This window comes from Falco naumanni, chromosome 6 (genome assembly GCF_017639655.2).
Source record: "Falco naumanni isolate bFalNau1 chromosome 6, bFalNau1.pat, whole genome shotgun sequence".
In the NCBI taxonomy this organism is placed as follows: Eukaryota; Metazoa; Chordata; class Aves; order Falconiformes; family Falconidae; genus Falco; species Falco naumanni.
Window position 1 is genome coordinate 52,611,796 of NC_054059.1, and position 15,112 is coordinate 52,626,907.

The 15,112-nt window shown below is 39.2% G+C and overlaps 1 protein-coding gene across 1 annotated transcript in view; it reads left to right on the forward strand.

Annotated features, from left to right (window-relative positions):
* Positions 1-15,112, forward strand: part of MAP3K5 (mitogen-activated protein kinase kinase kinase 5) — a 107,969-nt gene that overhangs the window by 30,436 nt on the left and 62,421 nt on the right. Inside the window, exons 2-4 of the mRNA XM_040598352.1 lie at positions 2,635-2,774; positions 5,517-5,540; positions 14,813-15,006. Coding sequence (XP_040454286.1) covers positions 2,635-2,774; positions 5,517-5,540; positions 14,813-15,006 — 358 coding nt within the window. The remainder of the gene's footprint in view (positions 1-2,634; positions 2,775-5,516; positions 5,541-14,812; positions 15,007-15,112) is intronic.

Genomic DNA, 15,112 nt, shown 5'->3' on the forward strand with positions numbered 1-15,112 from the left:
TGGACCTGTTCTAAGGAGTACGCTGTTTTATCAATTGAGATTATCCAGAAGACCTGGATTTCACAGAAGTCTTAACATCTAAAGGAAAGAGATCCTCTTTAGTTAGAGAAGAAATACAAATATCACAACAGAGTTTATACCAGTATCTTAATGTAATTTTTTCTTACGAATGTTTCCTTATTTTTGTGGTCCTTCTGTCCTCTGGTTTTTTGTTTGGGTTTTTTTGGGATTGATATGATAGGGATAGGACAGGACCCAAGAACACTTCTTACAGTGTGGCCCTGAGTCAGATTGTGTTAAATGGATTTGGCCACCTGATCTTGACAGACACACACAGAGGCACAGATAATTTTTTTTTTTTTTTAAAGAGTTATTCTTTCTGTCTTCATGGTCCTGGGAACTTGCCATTTTAACATCAGATTTCTCAAGTGTTTACTATATTCCAACTTTGATCAGGCGCTCTCACTTCATTTTTCTTAAGTAATATTTTTCTTTTAATCTTAGTTTTGCAACTCTAGTGAAAGCACGTTATCTTGCAAGATTTGAGAATTAAGTCATGGCAAATTGTGCAAATCTTCCTGCTGCTCAATGTAACAAGAATGTACCATAAACTTACAGTTGCTTAAGGTGAGGCTTTTACGTGAATAAGAGTAGTTAAAAATAGAGCTTGTATTATGGCAGCTTCCTAAAGAAAATAAACAAGCCTTAATCTCACCCAACAAAATATAGTAGCAATATTGCCATTGGTGTTTGTTTTTTGTGATGTCCCAGTTTCCTAAAATTGATGAAAGACAGGGTGTGTATGGTCTTATCAATGTACTGCAGATATTTATATGAAATTGGACAGAGGGAGATTCTTAGAACAAAAATTATGAAACTTATGAAAACATAATTTAATATTAGATTTTTGAGGAGAAAAAAAATCCTTTGTTATACCATTTTAGTCTCCTTTCTTTTAATATTTTTTCCTGAAGAGCCTAAGCTTGTATAGGCAAATGTTTTTTGTTCATCCCCCTGTGTATCTATCTTCATTTTTTGAAAAATTTCTGAGCCTGTAGGCCAGTTACAATAACGTATGACTGAAAAGTAGATGTCTCAAAGATGTTACTTTTTAACAAGTTGCACAAGATACCCTTACTGTCTTCTCAGTTGAGAGCATGGCCACGAGGCTTATCTTTTATTGAATATCTTCATTAGAGTTTTGATGATCTAAACCAGGGGTCCTCAAACTACGGCCCATGAGCCGGATACAGCCCCCAGGGTCCTCAATCCGGCCCCCGGTATTTACAGACACCCCCCCGCCGGGGGTTGGGGGGGGGAAACCAAGCAGCCGCAGATGGCTGCCTGCCACTGCATCCGCGTGCCGGCCCCTGGTTAAAAAGTTTGAGGACCCCTGATCTAAATGAATAGGCAAGGTGAAAAGTTGTGGTTAGAGGTAGAATCTCTTATTAGATCAATTAGAGTAGAGAAGCTCAAGGGTACATAACATAAGCTTTTTGCCTACAGAGCTTGTTTTGCTGTCTGTCTTCTCTGCCATAAAAGCATCCTGAGGAAGGGGAAAGCAGGGAGACACCAGGCTGCTTTTCTTGTTCTACTCTTAAGGGAAGTGTATTTCTCTTGGGAGGGCCAGGCTGGAATTCTGAAAGGAAACAACAAACCTGAATTGGGTGAAGAGACAGAAGGATGTTTGCACCAGAGGTGGAGATGAGTCAGTTTTCTTGTTTTGCTCTTTTGATCCGACAAGACTTTTGCAATGCAAATATGCTGCCAGTTATAATGGAAGCCTTAACCGTTTCTGCTGACACTTTATAATTGCCCGTTCTTTTACTTTTACATTGGTGTGAATCTGGGCAAGTGAAACACAAGTTTTAAGAGAATTTGATATTCCTTGTTCTGTAAGCATAGTGCATGTGCTTTATTCATGCAGGTAAAATTTCTTATGAACAGAATTCTCTGCACAATAAAGTTCTTACTTATATGGGGGTTTCCTCCCTCTTTCCTTCTTTTCTGCTGCACCTTGTCCTTTTCTTTCTCTCTCATCTTTCTATATGAATCAAAATAGATCTGAATGGTAATTTGTATTGGAACTTTACCTTTGCCTTTCAATTTACAGCTGTTTTCTTCCAAAGTTCTAATAAAGAATGTCTACAGTATGTTCTGCAGTGGTGTATGTATGTTGCATAGATTTTTATTGCAGCTTGCACAGAGGGTGCAGAACCACATCAAATGTAATTTTTCCTTTTTTTTTTTTTTTTCCCATAAGGTCATCAATCATCGTGTGTAGATCAAACAAACATTTTATTCTTCAGGGCACCAGATGAACTTTTTGCCTTTTCTTGATTAATAGTGTTTTACCCCTTTTTATCTGAGAAAATGAAGGTCTCATTTAAAGAAAAAAAAAAGGGGGGGGAAGAAAGGAAGAAAGATAAGAAAAAAAATTAAACCATATCCTGCTAACTGTATTAAAAATTCAGATGTAACCACTAAAATGGGCAAATCTCTCTGGATCTCTTACATCCTACTTAAAATCAGGTTGTCTTAACAAAGCAAATTGTGTGAAGAGACATGGCCTAGAAGTATGTGACTGTCAGAAATGTGTGACATTGACAATAAATTCTTCATTTCTTTCTGCAGATATTGCTGTTGTAGAGATGAGTGATGCCTTCCGTCAGCCTTCTCTGTTCTACCACCTGGGAGTCAGGGAGAGCTTCAGCATGGCTAACAACATTATCCTTTATTGTGATACAAATGCGGAGTCTCTGCAGTCACTGAAGGTAACTCTGAAGGAAAAGATCGGGGCCGGGAGGGCGCAAGTCATAGTTGGTCCAACTCTTGAAATAGGTTCTCTGTTTCCATAGGAAATATGGTTCACAAAAGAATAGCAAAAATATTCTGAGGCCTGGAAAAGATGCCCACAGTGAAATGCTGAAAAACTCAGTTTTGTTTTCCCAAAAGAAAGATTTAGATGACTTTATCACAGTTGGTTATGTATCTAGGTGTTAAATATCTCTTTACAGAAACAGAAGTTTGACAAATTTGAGATGAGAAATGGAACACAGGGTTCAGTCATTCAGGGGAATTACAGTTTTTTTGGGTAAACTGTTAGAGTAATAACGGTCAGGTGAGAATGGGGGTGTGTAGGGAGAAGCAAAATAATCCTTAAGTTTTAGCTCCTATATGAAGTAGTAGTTTTCTGCCCAAACACAATGGGTTCCCAGATGGTCTCTGGTATGTCTTGCTGAGTTACAGCTGTTTACATCAGGTGTTTGCAGGATTGCTGTCCTGGAGATTACCAGCAGTGTTAGCAAAAAAAACCAACTTGTGCCTGGTCCTTAGGGCCACAGTTCAGAGTGCAAAATATTGGTTTAAGACAACACGGTGGTTTAAGATAATCTGTGGGGCTGTGAATGGTGTCAGCCAAAGAGTCGATACTTACTTGTTCCTGCAACTGTGCTAAAGGTTTAGTAACTTCCATGGGCATGGGGAAGGGCAGACAACTGGGGTGGCAGTCTTTTGAATTACTTCTTCCCCCCGCCCCCTTAGATTCATCGGCTTTGGTCAGGAGGTGTTTAGTGCTATAGTGCTTCCATTCTAGGCATTGCTGAAAAGAAGCATTTCAAGCAAGCAGTGAGTCAGACTGCAATCTGGGCACTGCTGCCTCTCACGGAGGGTTTGCTTCCACTGCTTCTAGCTAGTGCAAGCTATTTGGTTTTGACTCTGTCCCGTTATTTGTAGCTTGGTCCTCTATTGGAAGGAACATAACCTGAGTAACTCAGTTTCTTCCCCCTGCTCTTCCCTCCACATTTTCTCAGCCAACTGGATTGGTTACAATCCAGTTATTTTTCTTTTTGCAATACAAAGAGTATACAGATAAAAGTCCTAAAAATAAAACTGCTAATGACAAAAGACCTATCTGTGGACACAATGTGGATACAAAGTACAATGATCTACAGTATAAGCAGAGCAGAATTTCATTGTACTGGGCAAGGAGCCAAATACCTAAATCCCCACTGAAAAATCACTTGGAGTGAGGCACCAGTCTTCCTTGGGCACTTGGGAGAACTTTTTACTAGTTTAGGAGCTGGACTTTGCAAATAGGTCACCTGCAGGGTTCCACCGATGCCAGTGGAAGCCCAGTTCTGCACGGGGAGACTTGGATGTCCCAGTTGCCACCAGTACAGTGCCCACTGAAAAGACTCTCTTCAGTTGCCTTCAGCTTTGAGCTGCCCTGTGTTTCTGCTTGTGGTAGTTTGCAGGAAAGTTGTCAGAGAGCAAGACCTTTCCCATGTTATTTAGTAACTGCCTGAAAAAAGTAGTTATGGGCATGCCTGGGCATCTTTGGAGGCAATGTTTGTGCCTCTATTTGTTACAGCCAGCAGACAGAGTAGAAGCAATGCAGGAGTGTGTGTGCAGTTTTAATCTTGTATAAAAGGTGAAAAAAAATGAAATTCAAAACCTGAAAATTATCATGAAGATGTAGGAAACGAAACACTGCATCATGAGGTTTAATTGGGGTACAAAGCAATGTGGGTAGACTTTTGCTGGTGAAATGTTCCTCTATATGAACATTCTGGTCAGGTTGCACAGGGCTTTGAGCAGCCTGATCTTGTGAAAGATGTCCTTTCCCATGCCAGGGGGGTTGACTAGATACTTATGTCCGACACTTCAAAAACTAGCAACAGTTGTATTTGATACATGCCCCCTCAACAGGGTGAAAAGCAGTTTAATGGAAGCCTGACTTACACAACGTGAAAAGTATGAGGCACCTTGGTTTGACACTGCGTGTTTTTAAATATATGGTATAGGTTAAACTGTACAGTGGTCCCAGTGGTGGAGGTGTAGTGCAGCGCTCTGATAAATCTGGCAGGGTTATCATTTGCTGGGGTCAGAACTTGCTGACAAATCTTCCTGAAATCAAAGTCACTGTCCACAAGTAGTCCACACTTGGGCTGTAGCACCCAGATCAGTGTGCCATCTGTGTGTGGCTTCTTGTTCTCTGAAACTTTACATGTAAAAAGTGAAGGTACATTCTTTACGTCAGACTTACTAGAGCAATGTGACTTTCAACCAGGTTTGGAACATTTTAAAACCTTGCAGAAGCACTGCTTTTACTATTCTTCACAGTTTCTTCTGTTGGCAGCAAAATATTACTTAGTATATTTAATTTCTCAAATGTGAGTAGGTGTGTATTAATAGTCAATTTTGGGACAGCATCCCTCTAGGAAAATTTATATAGGGAGGGGTATGTACATACGTGTATACACATGCACACAGTACATACCCTCCTGTGTATACATATAAGATGTATGTATCTGTTTGGTTCCATAGTAATTTTGTCTCTCCTGAGGTAATACTTGATTTATATTGATTTGACAGGCATAGAAAATATCTACCAACCACCATTCTCCTGTCATGTGTCTGTAAATATTAATGCTAGCAAGTCCTACTGATCAGATATCTTTCCTAGTAGTTCATCAGTGCTATCAACATTATATTTTTCTTCTTCTTTATTCTAGGAAATCATTTGCCAGAAGAATAATGTAAGTATGATTTCTGGGTGCTGGTTGAATTCTAGGCATTCCAAACTTCTGTACCATTTAATGTTGTTTATCTTCTGTTTTTCACTAGAATCATGTAACACTCTTCTACTGTATTTTACAGAGTTAGGTGCAGAATTCTGGAAATCATAGCAGCAAATCTGTGTATATCACTGCGTTGCTAGGTACCAGGCTCACTTCTTACCTTTTCTCCATCTATCAGTGGTATTTTCCTTCCTGCCTTTACTTGTCTGTCATATTTTTTCACACACCATTTACATCTGTCATTTTGGTATTTTTTTTCTGTTGCCTTTTTCTGTACAGTGTTCTTCAGTGTTTCTAAAAAATGCTCTATTGAAAAGGAGAGTTATTTGGGAACTGATGCTCATTTTAGAAACCCATGGCTACAGCTATGAAAATATATATATTTATAAAGAGAGAGTGTGTGTATTTATTTCTAGAAGCTGAGTCCTGGAGCCAGTTAGTCCTAGTGCAGTGCAGAACCTGGTAGTCTGTCAGTGACTGCCGATCGTTAAACTGTAGGTTTCTGCACCTTGGCATCCCTCTGGTTTCTGAGGTTGGCCTTGCAAATCCCCCTTCCCTTTTTCACTCCCTAGTTCAAGGGAGGCTGACCTGTGACTGAGAAAACGGCTTTGTCAGTGTGGTTTGTTCTGGGGCAGCAGGGCTGGTCATGTCAGAATGTATTTCTGGCATGTTGAGTTGTTCTTGGCTTCACTTTGGGACTTACTGGTAGCCATATATGCTAAGATATAATTTTATAGTGGTTAGTCAGCAGTGTGCAGATATCCTGAGGTGCTATGTGTATGCTGTACACTTCCATATTTGAATAAACTTTTCTAAGGGGCATATTTAATTTTAGAAATTGGTCAGGTTTTATTTCCCACAGTGTTAAAACTGCCATAAAACCTGCAGTATTCCTGGTTTAACTTTTTTATTTAACACTGAAATTCATGGATTAAGTACTGACTTCTGCCATTATAAAACATAATTATTTGAAAAGGATGCAGTTATCTACTATAGGTGATAGAGTTTTTAAAGATGGCTTCAAAACCAGTGCAAGCTTTGGCCCTAATGCTGCATGTTAAGTTACATATTATTTTTTATTTAAAAAAAAAAAAAAAAAAAAAAGCAAAGAGAGTTCCAGATAGAGTTTCTGTATAGCTCTTAATCAGAAAATGCTTTTCAGAGATCCACAGAATTCTGTGAATGATATGCTGGAGTCAAAATCTCTCATATTTTTCTAATGAAAGTGGAGTAAATGACCAGTTAGGCCTTTACACAAAACAAAAGAGAACAGTAAAACCATTCTTGTAAATGAATGTATTGCATTCTGTAAGTTTGTTCTGGTGGCCCAGGATCCAGTGAAAATGATGTGTGACTAATGTAATGTTCCTGGGAGGGTAGGGGGAAGAGCTCTCTTAGCAAGAAACCAGCAGGAGATGACTGGTAAGTAGAATAAAGGGGAGATGTTGTCGTCTGTCCTATTTTTAAATGACAGTCCCTGAAGCCCAACAAGGGGTATAACTTGGCCTCCATATCTTTGAGAAAGGATTGTTCTGTTTTCCATTTAAATTTGGATAGGTGGCTGTGAAACTGTCATTTATCATATTTAGAAATGTTTCAATGTATGCTGCAAAAAGAATGCATTCCTTGAGAGTCTTAGATGTTTTCAAGCACACCCACATAACATCTTTTCTGTGAGGAAGTATTTTCCCAAGGGTTAGAACAGGGATGTCAGTGAAACTGGCTTTAGCAACTGATCTATTTTTTTTTCTCCTTTTTCCTCGTTTTTTGACATTGTCAGCCAAATTACCTGGAACTAGACTCATTAAAATGTTGTTACATGCCTAACTATTGAATATAATTTCTGCTTCATGAATATTAGGTTTCTTCCTAAATTGTAAGACTGTTGGATAAATGGGTATGGCAAAGGTGCTGTTCTTGAGAGGCTGTGACTATGATGCCCTCCCTTACCAAAAATAGTTATATGAATGATTATGTGAGGTTGCACACAGAAAAAAAATGAAATTCACATATGGATAAACCAGGAGTTTAGTCCTGCTGTTCTGGAACGTGTTTTTTAATAGCACACAAACATCACCTGTAACAGGACAGTGGTATCCCTGGCATCAGGAAATTTAAAAAAAGCTGCAAAACAAGTATGTGTGTGTCTCTCTCTCTCTATATATATATGTCTAACTGAAATGCCTTGTGTTTGCTTTTCCTGAACATTGTATCCCTGAAAGTGGTGGGGAGGAAAAAAAAACCCAATCCATTACCAGCTGTTTTTGTTCTTTGTTCTGACTGGATTTTTGTGCTTCCTAATAAGTCCATACAATGTTGCATAGCTAGGATAAGCTGCCTGGAGCCTTTCAGGGCAGAGCAATGCAAGATAACAGGCTCATTTCCTGTTATATGTGGTTTTATAGCTATTTAGTTGGACTTTTTCCAAATGCTGCACTAATACCAAAACCATACGCTTTTACAAGGAGTAATACTTCAACAGGAGGCAGTTATGTTGATATTTGGAATCTTAAGTTTAGTTTTTGCTGTTATCTGATTTTTGAGGTTAACCAAGCAGCAGAGGCATTCTAGAAATTGCTGGTAGAGTTTCAGTCACAAGGAGATGTTGGTATAAAGGTTACAGTTCATGGCTGTAGTTTGCTTATTTTGGCTCACCAGTTTTTATTTCATCCTAATTCTCCCCAGTTTGAATCTTACCAACTTTGAAGAAAAGCTGCAGGTCAGGTTCCAAATGGCCATTTATTCAACTTTTTAAAATTTCACTTCTTGCTGATTCTGAGGAAGTTTAATGTGCATGCATTGTACATACGGTTTGCAACCAGTTGCAGTGTTAAGTAACACCTTAACACAGTGCTTACCTTTCAGTTCAGGCTTCTTCCTTGCACCAGGTCGGAGTGACAGATAGCCTTGAGAGCTGCCTGGGGTGCAAGACTGGTACAGCTGCTGGCCCGACTGGGCAGCAATAGGAACCATTCTGCTGGGCAGCCAACTCACCAGTGTTAATGATTAAGCAACTCTTATTAGTGTTTTCCTTTTCTGACACTTGGAGGGGCCAGAGATTGTAATTTTTACAGTTTTTATACAGCCCTTCCTAACTGCCTCCTGTTTAAGGTGTAGCTTGGGAGGCAGTTTGGTGTAGCGCTTCTTCAGCAGGAGAATGGGTGACCCTGGGTGAGGCATGCCAGAGCTGTCTGCAAGCTTGGGACCTCCACATAGGTACTGCTAGAAGACTGCTGATCCCATAGGATATGTTTAGCTATTAGTCTCTTTCACTGTGGAAACAGTGGGAAATATTTTTGATACTCCTCAGCCAGCTGACAGATGACTTGGGGACAGTTTGATTTTTGGTGTCCAATTATGTAAAAATGCTATGTAGGAACCTTCAGTAAATATTTTGTTGATGATGACAACTGTGGTATTTATTGTTATTTATAATACATCACTATCTATTGTTCATTCTTACAATGTTTTTAATTCTTTGATTAATATATTTGGCATGTACTTTCCTTGGAAAAAGTTAGAACTTTTTTCCCGATGTGAATATGATGAAAGGCCCATATACAATGTATGCTGAATTTTTACAAGTGTTTAAGATTTTAACAAGTGGCATGGCTGCAATAGAATGTTATTGCTGAGCATATAAAGAAAGAACATATTCCCAAAGAAAATGGAAAGTATGTAAAAGAATAGACCCAGTCTCTGTGCTTCAGTTTATTTGAGGTGTGAGGCTTACTTATGTTCCTTTTCAAATCAATAGCAAGGCTGTCATTCAGGTGAGTGGGATTTGAAGTAAACCCAAACTCAGTCTGTATTCATTAAAACGTCAGCGCATGTTGATTTACTGTGTGTTTGGGGGATGGAAGGAGTAGATTTAATAACTTGGTTTAGGATTTTGCCATCTGCCACATGTAACACCAATGTGCAGTCAGAGAATTACCTCTAAGAAAAATCTCAAAGGAAGAATTGAAATAAGAGCAGATATTTCTCAAAAGAACTAGTAGGAGAAATGCAAAAAAAGCTGATCTTAATTAGAGGAGAGTCAGCAGGAAGAACAGTTCCTACTGTGACAGATACTGGCTATTTTTATTACTTCAGCTGATTTTATTTATTAAAAAAGAGGAAAAAGTTACACTGGATGCTGACCTGAAGCTTAGGCAAGTAGATGGGATTCTGCTAGCTTCTCCCATCCATGAGTAAACCATGGTTTTGTTTTGGCAGATTTTTGTTTTCTTTGACACTTACTGTCTTCAAAGGCAGCTTTCTTCTGTTTGTCGATATTTGACTGTTAAATGATTCCAACAGCGCAGTGTTAGTAAAGAAGAGCCTCAGGGAACTGAGAGGACTGCGCACCATTGACACCCTGGGATTTTGCAAATTTTCTCCCTCCTTTTGAAGTCAAGATTAGGCAGAACTCAAATACTCATTTGTATAGCACCATGTTGTCTTAATCTGTACAGCTTTCTGTACTATGTCGGGTGTATTTGTGGGGAAGAGAATAGGATTTACCTTATTGCATGGTATTCTTTCTAAGAAGACATGGTCTCCAAACTGAAGTCCCAAAAGGCTTCCCTTTTACAATAACAGTTCTGTGTTAGAGGGTGATATTGAAAGAAACGCTGTTTTATATTCTTATTGTGATAATTAAAATATAACTGTATCCTATGCATTTTAACTATCTTTTAAATACAAATTGGTGCTATATTAATTTCTTTTCAGAAGCTATCAAACAAGAAGGAAGTGCTTAATGTTCCAGTGACCAGTAGGTCTAGCTGGGAGTAGGCTAGTCTTAAATTCTGTAACTGTAGAGCTATTAAGATGATCTTACAGCTATATTTAAACCGAAATTACACAGTACTTTGGAATTGTTTACTTTTGCACAGGAAATGAGGAATTGGAAAAATACAAAGCAATTAAAACATTTGCAAAAATGAATTACAGGTTTTGTCACTTTGTGGTAAGCATTTGTGTGTGTGTGTACCTGGCTCCAGCCAGTACTTCTGCCTTCTGATTAGTCTGATTGATTTAATGAAATGGGCTATGACACAGATAGTCTTTCAGAAGGTGGCCTGATGTTGCCAGGTACTGAGTGTGCTGGCCCAAAACCTTCAATGATATGTATGTTCATATCTTCTAGATATAACTAGTTCAGCTGATTTGGGAGCTCAGGCCAAGTTTACCTTATCTAATGTCCTGAGTTCTTGTGCATCAGGCTGAACCATAGTAACTACCTGTATGCACACTCATGGCCCGTCCCAGCCCCTAATGTTTTTGGTAATGCCTTTCAGTTTACAACTCGGGTGACTTGCAATCACTTTTTAACTTCCATTAGTGTAATTTGAGCTTTTGAAACTTAAATAATGAGTGATTTATAAAGAAAGAGGTTTGGAAAATGAAAATTATAGCACCTCTTGTTGACTGAGGCATCTATTCCCAACCACTTTTGAAGCCCCTTTAGGCTACTTAAATTTTTTTAAAGGAGGTTGGTGTAACTGAGAACATTGTCATTGGATTTAAGATGTTAACTCCTTCAAAAATTGCCCATTTTTTCTTGAATGGCTTGATTCTATTACTTTCATTGTACATGGTATGGTGAGTCAGACGAATGGATCAAAGGAAGATAACAATTTTATCTTGGGTGCTCAGCAGACTTAGAATATAGAATGAAGTTAATTAGGATTAGGAAAGACTATCGGAGTTTGTGAGATCAAAGCTGGGATGGAGTGTTACTGGGCAGATTTTAATAAGATAAGTGGAATATATTTAAACTTCCAAGTGGAATATATTTAAACTTCCAAGTGGAATCATGTGCACTAAATCAATATGTAAAGAAATGTGTGAGCAGATGGGAAGTGTGTTCCAGAAGGATCACTTGATCCTTTCAGACTTAAGTTAATGGAGCTTGTATTTTGACAAAGAAAGTTGAGAAAGGAAGTAGAAGTGGCTGAGGCAGAGGTTACGTAGCCTGGGAGTGAGGAAAGAAGCAAGTCATGCACTTTGTTTTGGGGAAGAAGGTTTAGAGCTGTCTGACACTGGAGCAGCTCTGCAGCCAGTGCCCCCACAGCCAGGTCCTCTCGGGCTCCCCTCCCAATCATTGTCCAAACACAGTCAGGGCTGGGCTCTTTGTAGTTAGAATTTGTGACGGTGACAAAGTATGTTTCTCCACAGTGGGGGACTGTAGACTTTATTACGCAAGAGCAGCCTTGCCGTTGCTGTTACCTTATCTTTCTTTCACTACCACCTTTAGTAAATAATATATAACTTTTGATTATTTTTTTCCTCTTTTGTTACCAGAGCTACTGCATGCCTACCTTTGTCAGTTTCAGCTGTTGAATATCTAATGTACTCTTTAGCTTGGAAAGTGAGATTGAGGTCAATGTTTCTTCTATTTCTTAGCTTCACTGCATGTGGGTTTTTTTCTAGATTTTTTTTAAAGCCTATTTCCTAAGGAAATGAAACTTAAGAGCTGGTACTGCTTTTTCGTCCTCCACCCTCTTTTCTGTATCTGCCTGTTTGTCTGTCTGATGAATTTCAGCCAAATTTGGCTGGTTTCAGAGATGCAGAGCTCCAACAAAATCTAAATGTCTAGGTTAAGTTAACAACCAAATTAATGCCCTAGCTGAGGGAAAGTCCATTCTGTTCCCACACTACTTGCTGCTGAGTATCAAGGTGAGATTCTAGCTTGAGACAATTCCCTGAGAACCCTGGGGGCCCTCTAAGCAATTGAAAATTGATTTTATTTTCTTTTGCTTTCTTCCCATGTAGTGGTTTCTCCTGTCTTTTACTGTTAGGTTCTGCGTTGTCCACTGCTTCCAAAGGCTACCGGGTCTGCATGTGTTCTGTAACACACTTTATAAAATAACCAGCTTTTTCTTCCCCTCAGGTAACTGGAAAAATGCATGCAAACTAATTCTTGTTGGCTCTCTTGTTCTACTGAAGTAGATACCCGCTTCCTACAGAAGGTGCACTTGGGATCAGTTTATAAGACCTTTTGCTCAGTAGTGGACTCAGGCACTTGGCCTCTGCAGGACTAGTAGTTTTCTTGCTCATAGGATTAAATACGAAGACTTCAGCACTGTCTCTGTAGGTGGCCTGACCATTATGCCAGGATAAACTTTGGGTTCTGGGGATTTCAAAAGCTGGAAAGATCCTTTTTCAGAGTTGATTTTTAATTAAGACCTGAGCTTTGGAAACACTATGCCAGAGGTCCGAGAAACCCTTCCTGCAAGCAGTCTTGAATTTATTTTTAAGGCACTGAATAAACATCAGGAAGTAAAATACTTGCCCCAGGATATCTGTAGCTACTTCACCCTTTCTCTTGGCTCTGACTTCCCAAACTTTTTCTCTTTTATTTAAAAAAGGAAAGTTTGAGAATACTCTGCCTGTGCTTAGTAGTGGCTCCTGTGCCAGGTACTGCCCACCCTGATGCTGTAATTGCTGAATCCAGTTCCAGCAAATTCATAATTTCCTCTCTGCTTTTTACTGTGGGGCTTTCTAGGTTTTAGCAGGGTCAAAGGTTCAGCCATTTACTCTTGAAACCGTGTGATCACCTTACATACTGTCATATTCTTGAGCAAAAGTGTCCATTCAATTCTTCATTGTGAAGATGAGAAGTTTAGGTTCTAGCATCACACTCCTTAATTGCTTGTTAAAAACAGTGATACGCCTCCCAGTTTTTAAGTTTCCTTTGGAAATGCTACACTCATGCACAGTAAAATCTGTTCTAGCTATTCAGCTGTAATAGTTTGTAGTTGTTGGGGGAAGAAGATTAAATTCATCCTTGTGCAAGTCTGTGTTTGCAATAATCTCCAACTAAGTTCTGGGTTAGTTGAGCTCGATGGACCTCGTGTCAATGCCTGCATCAATTACTTTGAAATTTTATATAGTTTGTCTATATCCCTCAGAAGTAGGGGTGGGGTTGCCTTTATAGCAAGGTTTTACAGCTTCATGGTGTAATAGGTGTAATTAAAAAAAAAAAAAAAGGAAGTTTCCTGCACTCTTCATAGCCAGTCTCTGATCAGTATACAAACATGTTTACTGACATATCTGTACATGTACATTTATACAGACTAGAGTACCTAAATCTTTCATGTTTTTAAAATCAGTTATGCATGTTAAAATGCATGCTTTAAGCACACAACTGGTATTGTGCATTTGAAAACTACTCAGTCACTGCTCTCTCAATGCATGGAGCTCAGCTTGCCAGGGGAGTCTCTGAAGTGATGTCCTCACTGCTTTATTGACCTCTGGGAGAAAAATATAAGCTGACCAGAAGGTAATTAACTTTGGAAGTAATTTAGGGGTACCAAAATGATGGGTCTCAAAAACTGCTTTCTTAAGGCTTTTCTTGCTGGGCAGCTGCTGACCACTTCAGTAGTGGAGTCAGCTTTAAGAGCTAAATGGCAGAAGTCTTCCTGATTTTGATGGTGTGCTGTCTCATAGTTAAGACCCTTTGGAACCACAAATATTCAGCAAGCTTTCTGTGTGCATAAATCTGTACTTGCACACATACCACAGGCACCAGACATCTTGCCTCCCTGGAAGATAAAATTATTTTTGTGTGTGTGAAGTATCTGTCATACATTGATAGACAGAAATCAATACAGTTTAGCAATGCTAAAACAATAATAAGTGGTTATTCTGAAATATGTGTAGTTTTAAGTCTCAATGGCCAAGAAGGTTTGCTACATAGCAAGGAATTTAGTTTGTCTTTGTTACGCTAAACTGTTGGAGTGGTTTTGCAGCTCATGTGAGGATTAGGTTCCTCTACAGTTTTCCTGTTGTGAGGCAGCTAGCTTGTGTTACTTTTTTCAGCATCTGTGAGCCTAACTACACTAGATTACAGAATGCTTGTTCTCTTCTGAACATCGGTCACCTTGAAAAGAGCGCACGTCAGCTTCGCTTGAGTCTGCCTGCCACTGCGGGGTGACTGGAGTGTGCCCTTGGTATTATTTTGTTGTTGAGCCAGTGACTGTTGTAAGGTCAACGCAATTCTTCTAAAAAGACTTATCTTGCAGAAGCAGTTCAGAAATCTGAAAGAATACATTTCAGGTGTATGTCATATTTGAGAGGAAAACTCAATTTATGTAATCCTTGGCTTCATAGGTAAAATCCTGGTCTTGCTGAAGCAAGCAGATCACCCTTTGACTTCTGCTGGTAGCATATGGGGTGGTTTTATGCTTAGGCTTGTCATACCATAGCTTCCCTAAGTATTGCACCTTGTTTCCCTACAGATGTGCACTGGTAACTACATATTTGTTCCTTATATGATAACTCCACATAACAAGGTGTACTGCTGTGACAGCAGTTTTATGAAGGGACTAACAGAACTGATGCAGCCCAGTTTTGAGTCGCTGCTTGGGCCTATATGCTTACCTCTGGTGGATCGATTTATTCAGCTCTTGAAGGTGGCACAGGCCAGTTCAAGGTGAGTTGTCTTTTTGTACCCCTGTGTAAAATCCATATATTCCTGCTAGCAATATAAATGCCAGGCTCTTGCTTCAGGGTGATGTGGTGTTTTTCCTTCTGTTGAG